Source organism: Clupea harengus, chromosome 20, assembly GCF_900700415.2.
Source record: "Clupea harengus chromosome 20, Ch_v2.0.2, whole genome shotgun sequence".
Taxonomy (NCBI): domain Eukaryota; kingdom Metazoa; phylum Chordata; class Actinopteri; order Clupeiformes; family Clupeidae; genus Clupea; species Clupea harengus.
The window spans coordinates 21,179,628-21,189,244 of record NC_045171.1 but is presented as its reverse complement, the minus strand read 5'-3'; the positions used below and the strand labels follow the sequence as shown (position 1 = coordinate 21,189,244).

Below are 9,617 nucleotides of genomic sequence, written 5' to 3'. Positions count from 1 at the left end.
CCTGGGTGGGGAGGACTTCCTAGGACACTCTTCCAGGGTAGTACCGCCCATCCAACACCAAGCCTCTTGGTTGCCTTTGTCTAGCTGTTCGTAGCCATGTGGGGCACTGCTCACCGGCTGTGCCATCACAGGACACACAGTGCATGTACGCACAAATAAGGCCAGAATAACAACTTTGACATTCATCTGCATCTCAACAGGATTTACAGCACAGCCATCTGAACATTCAAAAGTAACAACACAATAACAAGAAATACATTTCTTCAGTGACAGATCTAATCACTCTGACTTAATAAGAACAAGCAACGAGCTGAGTCAGGAATTCTGATCATAGTCATCTCATCATTCTTTCAGATGAAATATAGAGTCACAGTTACAGTAGAAGCTCAGTTGGGACGGTGTGAAAAATGGCCCGAGTAGGCTGAAGTTGGTGGTGAAGAGGGAAAACAAACGGCGCAGGAGATGGTGGCTTTCTTACAGAAATAGCTATTTATTAACAAGGGAGATTCGAAACCCCAAAACATATATACAAATTGAACAAACATAAAGCAAGAAGACTAGGCACAAATCTGTAGCCACGCATCTATCTTACAGCCTGTCCAAATCTCTCTCACTCAACAATGAGGTGCACCTTATATCAAGCCGCCCAGTGGGCTAGATTGGTCCAATTAATGTCAATCGGACCCCTCCACAGATGTGGGGTTACCCGGACCCAACCATTCTGGTGGGGGAGTCCAGTCCCTCTTCCCTTTTGGGTCACAGTGAAAAGGGGGAGGGATTTTACCCTCTCATAGCCGTTTCTGATTAGATTAGATTATATATAATAAGTGACAGATAACGAGCTATCTGATCCATCTGGTACAACAACCAGTGCAACACAGCCCTGAGTCAAGACCAGAGTCTGATAACATTCACCTCTATATTTATTAAAATAGAATATAGTCACAGGTATAATAAAAGCTCAGGGGTTAGTTAATAATTCACATAGGACACACGGTCAGGGTACACCAGTGGTTCTCAAAGTGGGGGGGGGGGGGGGGGGGGGGCGCGAACACTCTCCAGGGGGGTGCGATGTCACAGACGGAGAAAAAAAAACACCTACCTTTAAATTTTTTGATCATCAAAACAAATAAAACACCAGCACTTGAATACTATTTTGTGCTGTCCCTGTCTACTTTGTGTACAGTTAATTTTGTTAGGAACCAATGCCTAGCACAGCCTTAGGGCTGAAACACACCAAACGCGTTTTTAAAACGGCAGACGCCTTAAAAACATCTTGGCAAAGTGCGGCAGGCAAAACAGCCGCAGGGGCACCATATCGTGGTTCCTTACAGATTGCGTAGTCCCGCCCCTAAACTAGCCGGCCAGCCGGGGCATAGTACAGGAACAACTGTAGGAATGACAAGTCCCCAACTGTGACCTCTCTTCTGTGGGAACGTGAGTGTGCTCGTTCAGTTTTAAAGGTATGTACATTGACCTCCGTGCGAGCATGGTATTCAGCTATCAATTTGGAACTTTGATTAATGATTAAATTAATAACTACAACCAAAGTTACCTTATTAATTACGAGTAAAGGTTGAAGATCGTATGAGTTCTGCAAAGCAACCAACGTATACAATCAAAGCATTTATTCACAAAATGATCAGAAATAAAACACTAAATGTATGTTACTAATGAATTAAAGGGTAGTGCTTGTTTGTGTGTGTGCATGTGTGCTCGTGTCTGTCGGGTGCGTGCCAGAAAGAATGTACAGATGCCCTGGCTGCGTGTTCTGCGTGTGTGTGTGTGTGAATGTGTACACGTTTGTGAACATACATGTGAGATAAACCACCCTGGCCCAGATGTAGCAGCTGTCGTAGGGGCGTGTTACTGCTTCTGTCCGCAGATTGCAAGTGGCTGAAATGTATTGATTTAACTTCTGAGTTAACTCTCTCGACCGTGAAGTATCAATGGTCTTGGTCAATCAGACATGTGCACTAACTTGGTGAACTATCTTTACCCTCCACAGTTTACACGATGTGCGGCATATGGGCGCTATTCGGCAGCGATGAATGCCTTTCGGTCAAGTGCACCAGTGCCATGAAGATAGCGCACCGCGGGCCGGATGCGTTCCGCTTCGAGAATGTCAACGGCTACACCAACTGCTGCTTCGGCTTCCACCGGCTGGCTATCGTGGACCAGCTGCACGGCATGCAGCCGCTGCGGATCAAGAAGTTCCCCTTCTTGTGGCTCTGCTACAACGGCGAGATCTACAACCATCACAGAGTAGGTGGAAGCATACTGTAGTCTCCTGTCCTTTGGTCCAGTGAGGGCTAAGGGCCGTTTCACACCAGATGCATTGCGTGTGCAATTTGACATCATATTGACATCATACCAGCAACATTACATAACTAACACCTGTCACTGCGGTTTTAATGTCTATGTCACAGACAGGAAAAGTATAAATATTATATTTATAACTATACTATATTTTATAACTAATTTCGCAGTTGCATGAAAGGGGAAAGTGTGGGCTACATGTGTACTTTATAGTCATAGCAGAAACCCAATGAAGGCTATAATTACATTATGTTGTGTATATATGTATGCATAAGTGAAGTGAACATTAGGTGAAAGGCAGTATTTATTCCATTGTTCTCTCTCGCTCTCTCTCTCATGCTCTGAATGACGATAAAGGCAGACAATGTGAAACGGCCCTTACATTTACATTTAGTCATTTAGCAGACGGTTTAATCCAAAGCGGCGTACAAAGGAGAGAACAATCAAGCTACGAGCAATAGAGACCTACTGTAACAATACTTGTACTACTGTAACTACTTTACATAAGAAATAATAAAATGCAGGAATGTAACTAAAAGTGCGAGTTAGGAAAGGAGGTGCTCTCTGAAGAGTTGGTTCTTATAGAGCTTCTTAAAGGTAGAGAGGGACGCCCCAGCTCTGGTAGTGATAGGCAACTCGTTCCACCAACGTGGAACTACGAATGAGAATAGTCTAGATGGCTGTACTTGCACAGACGGCAGTGCTAAACAACGCTCATTAGACGAACGCAGCATCCGGGGATAACATTTGCCCTTACAAGAGCATTTAAGTAAGTGGGAGCAGAACCAGCAATCACTCTGTAAACAGGCATAAGTGACTTGAACTTTTTGCGAGCAGCTACAGGCAGCCCATAATCTGTTGGATGGTGAATATATGTGCATTTATGTGGGAGAGGTATTTCTTAAGTATCAACAGAGGAATACATTTGTGAAGACAACCAGCCCAGCAGAAATATGGCGGTAATATGAATATAAAATATGATGGTAAGACTACGGTTTTACCTAATATAAGACTAGAAATAGAAAACATATCTGTGTGTGTCTCTCTCTCTCCCACAAACTGTCTTCAGCTGAAGGAGGTGTTTGAGTTTGAGCACCAGACTGAAGGAGACGGAGAGATCCTTCTGCACCTGTATGATCGCTTCGGCATCGAACAGATGGCGTCTTTGCTGGATGGAGTGTTTGCCTTCGTGCTGCTGGACACGGCTAACAAGAAGGTGTTCCTGGGCAGAGACACGTATGGTGTCAAGCCCATGTTCAAACTGCTCACCGACGATGGCTTCCTTGCAGTGTCCTCCGAGGCCAAAGGTGAACACACACACATGCACTCCCTAACAGAGACAGCATCAGGACCATGTTCAAACTGATGAACGATGACTACATTGATACTCATGGATAGATGTGTACACACTCACACACACACACACACACACACACAAAGTGGGAAATACAGTACTGTTCAGCTAAGAAGTAATGCAATTACTGTAAGGTGATACACTTCTAAATCCTTTAGAAGGGGTGTACACGGGGGTGTACTTACTTGTGTTGTATACTGTACATGCACACACAATAAAAACGACCCAGTTCAGCACAGACTCTCACTTCCCACCCTTTCTAAACAAGACAAAACCCCTTTCACTTCTGTAACTGAAGCTGCATGCTGAATCACTCTATTGAAACCCTGTGCTGAAGGATGTTCCCTCTCCTCCCCGCCAGGCCTGACTGAGATCACCCACTCCATGGCTTCTCAGGTGAGGGTGGTGCCCTTTCCCCCGGGACACTTTGAGGCGTTCAACCTGAAACTGTCGGGGAAGGTGGAGTCCATCCAGATGGACCAGTTCCACAGCTGTGTGGACGAGCCGGCCCACGGCATCTATGACCGTGTGGGGAGGCTGCCCTCAGGTAAGCCTTATGTGCCATGCTCACGCCCTCTATGACCGCGTGGGGAGGCTGCCCTCAGGTAAGCCTTATGTGCCATGCTCACGCCCTCTATGACCGCGTGGGGAGGCTGCCCTCAGGTAAGCCTTATGTGCCATGCTCACGCCCTCTATGACCACGTGGGGAGGCTGCCCTCAGGTAAGCCTTATGTGCCATGCTCACGCCCTCTATGACCGCGTGGGGAGGCTGCCCTCAGGTAAGCCTTATGTGCCATGCTCACGCCCTCTATGACCGCGTGGGGAGGCTGCCCTCAGGTAAGCCTTATGTGCCATGCTCACGCCCTCTATGACCGCGTGGGGAGGCTGCCCTCAGGTAAGCCTTATGTGCCATGCTCACGCCCTCTATGACCGCGTGGGGAGGCTGCCCTCAGGTAAGCCTTATGTGCCATGCTCACGCCCTCTATGACCGCGTGGGGAGGCTGCCCTCAGGTAAGCCTTATGTGCCATGCTCACGCCCTCTATGACCGCGTGGGGAGGCTGCCCTCAGGTAAGCCTTAAGTGCCATGCTCACGCCCTCTATGACCGCGTGGGGAGGCTGCCCTCAGGTAAGCCTTAAGTGCCGGGCTTTTCCCTCCATACTCTGGGTGGGCATCCGTAGAGCTGCACAGGTTGGGCGAGAGGATCTGCTGTCAGTGGGTGCTGGGCTGCTTGTGGTGCTGCTGTAGGCCTGGGAGATGTCCAGAGTTGTAACCACTGACCATCCTGACTGCTCCCTCTGCTTAGGCTTCCAGCTGGAGACGGTGAAGAGCAACATCAGGACGCTGTTTGAGAACGCCGTCAAGAAACGCCTGATGGCCCACAGGAGGATCGGCTGCCTCCTCTCAGGTAACATCACCTGCCTGGGCACCCGTGCCTTACCTGCCTGATCTAACCTAAAGGTGTTGAGGTAACATCACCTGAGCCCTACCAGCCCGATCTAACCTAAAGGTGTTGAGGTACTATTATCTAAACCATGACCTGCCTTGTTTGGCCTAAAGGTGTTCAGTTAGCTCAGAATGGTTGAGTGAGGTGTACATTAATGCAAGGCCTTGGTTTTGATTCCCAGTGTGTCCTCATACTGTTAAAATATATATATTTTCTGTTAAGTGGCTACTGATTATCGGGTTGGTAGATAATTGGGGGATGATATTTGCGCATTTTAGATTATCATTTATGGGTTTATTTGTATCTAAATTCTGATAAATAAACATTTAAAAAGGAATGTGTGCGTTACTTGCGTGGGTTTGGGTTCCGTGTAGCTAACAGAATGCAACTGACTGTCTGTAAAGGATGAGCTTGGGCCAACTCTACTTGGGATTCCTCTGATGGCGATTCCCCGGTTTAGAATAAAGATGGGACCTCTGCTCACTGCTGCGTGTTTGACTGGTCTTTAAGACTTTTGAGCTAATAGGCTCCTAGAATCCCCCTTGCAGCTTCAGAAAAAGTGTGGAGGCACAGGCTAGTTTTAAGTTGTGATATTTCATACTTTATGATGAAATGTATAAATCATTGTTATTTCTGATGCAATAATTGCCATTGTTTGTAATAGCGATAGGCATTTGTTGTGTGGCCAAAAAAAGATAACCATAGTAATGTATTTGTCTCATGTATATTCTATATGTGTCTATATATTCTCGTCTCTAATGGATAATCTTTTGGATGCTGTAATAATACCCCGCCCCCTGCCCCTCTCTGATTGGTGGTCAGCCCTATAGGAGCATTATGCCCGCCCCCTGACTCCTATTCTTGTCTCTGATAGGTGGCCTGGACTCCAGTCTAGTGGCGGCCACACTGGTAAAGTTGGCCAAGCAGGAGAAGTTGAAGTACCCCGTCCAGACCTTCGCCATTGGCGCTGAGGACAGCCCTGACATTCAGGCCGCACGCAAGGTGAGTGGGTTTCATCACCATAGCAACACACCCTTCACTATAGCAACACACCCATCACTATAGCAACCTACACACCACCATGCCAGCACACCCTTCTCTAGCAAAGGTTCTCTGAAGTGGCCTCTGCCTGAGAGCACGCTGCATGAAGCTCATAGCAGTGTCAATAATGACTGGTGCTGACAAGCAGTGTAGCTCATAGCAGTGTCATTAATGTCTGGTGCAGACGAGCAGTGTAGCTCATAGCAGTGTCATTAATGACTGGTGCTGACGAGCAGTGTTGCTCATTGCAGTCAGTGCTGTGCTCTCAGTAACGGTGTCTGGTGAAAATGCCAAGAGTAAAATCATGGCCTTGGTTCACCAATACAAATAAAGGTTGTTGTTTATTGTTGTTGTTGTTGTTGTTTGTCAGGTGGCTGCATACATAGGCAGTGAACACCACGAGGTCTCCTTCACTCCTGAGGAAGGGATCAAAGTCGTAAAGGAAGTTATCTTTCATCTGGAGTGCTATGACATCACCACCATCCGCTCCTCCGTAGGTACGATACACACATCATCATCATCACCACCATCCGCTCCTCCATAGGAACGATACACACATCATCACCACCACCATCCACTCCTCCATAGGTACGATACACATACATCATCTGTATGTACATTGATGAGATTCACTGTGTTTCCTGCCTTATTTCTTATTTATTTCTTTATTTACTGGCCAGATTTCACTTCCAGCCGTGGCCATTTCAGATCTAGACCGTTTAAAGACGTGTGCCTCGTGTGTGTGTGTGTGTGTGTGTGTGTGTGTGTGTGTGTGTGTGTATGTATGTGCAGGCATGTACCTCGTGTCTAAGTTCATCCGTGAGAAGACAGACAGTGTGGTCATCTTCTCCGGGGAGGGGGCAGACGAACTCACTCAGGGATACATCTACTTCCACAAGGTACAAAGGAGACGCACACATTCAGACACTAATACACACATCCACATGTGTGTGTGTGTGTATGTGTGACACGATATTGTGCATGTGATGGTGTGTGTGTGTGTGTGTGTATAACAATATGGTGTGTGTGCGCCAATGGTATTGTGTGTGTAATCGGTATGATGTGTGTGTGTGTGTAACGGTATGGTGTGTGTGTTGTCCAGGCTCCCTCCCCTAAAGCAGCAGCTGAAGAAAGTGTTCGTCTGATGAAGGAGCTCTACTTGTTTGATGTGCTGAGGGCAGACCGCACCACTGCTGCTCATGGGTAAGAGGAACACACACACACTCACTCATACTCACGCATACATACACACACACACACACACACACACACACACCATGTACAACACACACACACACACACACTCACTCATACTCACGCATACATACACACACACACACACACACCATGTACAACACACACACACACACACACTCACTCATACTCACGCATACAGCACAGCCACCTACTCACAGAAGACCCACACACTTAACGCTCAGAATGCTCTACACACACAACACACACCATGAATTCACTCATGCACACCTTTCTGTGTAATGAATAGAATAATGGAATGTATCGACCCCGTTCTCATTCCTTCTCTCCCCCCTGTGGTCCTCTCATAGGCTGGAGCTCAGAGTGCCTTTCCTGGACCACAGATTCACTGCCTACTACCTGTCCTTACCTGAGGAGATGAGAGTTCCCAAGGTGAGTTTTACCTGTCTTAACCATTAGAGATTACTAGTGTTTTCTCTGTATGAGAGTGAGTGTGTGTGTGTGTATGTTAAGTGTTTTCTATGTTAAAAATATGTGTGTATGTGTGTGTGTGTGTGTCCAGGACGGTGTGGAGAAGTTTCTGCTGCGAAGTGCCTTTGCGGGTGAGAACCTCATCCCAGACGATATTCTGTGGAGACGCAAGGAGGCCTTCAGCGACGGCCTCATGTCTCTCAAGAAGTCCTGGTACACCAGCCTTCAGGAGCACATTGAGTCTGAGGTACACACACACACACACACACACACACACACACACACACACACACACACACACACAAACTCACTCGTGCGCACACACGGCCTCATGTGTGAGTCCTGATAAACCAGGAGCACATTGAGTCAGAGGTTCATTCTCTCTCCCTTTCTGTCCACCTGTCTCTCTCTCTCTCTCTCTCTCTCTCTCTCTCTCTCTCTCTCTCTCTCTCTCTCACACACACACACACAGGTGAATGACTCCGAACTAGAGATGGCTGCAAAGACATTCCCCTTCAACCCCCCCAAAACCAAAGAGGGCTACTACTCCAGGCAGATCTTTGAGGAGCTCTACCCTGGAGGCTGCGAGTGGACACCCCACTACTGGATGCCCCACTGGATCAATGCCACCGACCCCTCCGCCAGAACCCTGTCCATCTACAAACCCGACAAGGACCAGTAGGAACGCTCCACTAGAACCCTGTTAATCTACAATTCGGACTTCAATTCAATTCTATTCAATTTTATTTATATAGTGCAAAAACAATATAATTGTCTCTAGGTGCTTCACAGAGCCCAAGGCTTGAACCCCTCTTCTATCTACAAATCACACAAGGACTTGTAGAGTCCAACAAAACACCTTTCATCTACACACACACACTGGAGCCATTTATTATTGAACAGACCTCTGCAGGAGTGCAAACAAACCAATACACACACACACACACAGACACAAAGACAGACACACACACACACACACACACACACACACACACACACACAAATGTAAACGCACACACACACATGCACACACACACACATACACACACACACCCCAATATGCTATGACCACCATGTGACCAGTAGGCTCCCATCTGTCAGTCCATGTCGTGTTCCGGATCCCCTTCTTCTGAATCCCTTCATCTTGTCAGCCATCTTTTGTTCTTTTCCTAAATCACCCGTAAGATCCAGAGCTGTTATATTGTGCGAAAGAGTGGATGAATCTAGACCTATGCTGACTGTTAATTGCACTATTGTAAATATTATATGCACTATCAAAACCCAGATGCCTCCAGGAGGTAGGGTAACAGTCCCTTAATAAATTAGTAGATTGAATAATTCATAATTGCACTTTAAAGTGGAGGATGCATCCCCAGATAGAAAGGGAACATTTTACAATAGAGATCTATGGAAAACAGAAATGTTATGTGGTGTCCACCGAAAAAATAAATTGTTTTTCTGCAGCTCTCAGTGATGTCTAAGGTAATCTATGGGTTAGGCAGTGTCACTGTTTGCCACCAGGTGGCGATACATCTACACGATTAAACATAATATTCAGAGAAGGAGCGTCAGCGCATCATAAGAAAGATGTTCTGGACACCAATAAAGAAAATGTATTGTAATATAATAGGCCACAGTTACACACAAGTGCAAGACTGTCAATATGCACTTCAAACCTTGGATCACACAAGGTGATGGAAAAAACGGCAGAAGTAGGTAAGGTGAAAACTAAAACTGTTTTGGCGACAGAGAGATGGCACGGATGGGGCAG

The 9,617-nt window shown here is 46.7% G+C and overlaps 1 protein-coding gene across 1 annotated transcript; it reads left to right on the top strand.

Annotated features, from left to right (window-relative positions):
* Positions 1-1,253: 1,253 nt before the first annotated feature.
* Positions 1,254-9,482, top strand: LOC105907218 (asparagine synthetase [glutamine-hydrolyzing]-like). The gene is made up of 12 exons (XM_031557860.2): positions 1,254-1,463; positions 2,009-2,265; positions 3,389-3,626; positions 4,035-4,220; positions 4,979-5,080; positions 5,994-6,121; positions 6,531-6,657; positions 6,953-7,059; positions 7,263-7,363; positions 7,726-7,807; positions 7,938-8,093; positions 8,319-9,482. The coding sequence occupies exons 2-12, from the start codon at positions 2,017-2,019 to the stop codon at positions 8,526-8,528; spliced, it is 1,686 nt and encodes a 561-aa protein (XP_031413720.1). The 5' UTR covers positions 1,254-1,463; positions 2,009-2,016; the 3' UTR covers positions 8,529-9,482.
* Positions 9,483-9,617: the final 135 nt, after the last annotated feature.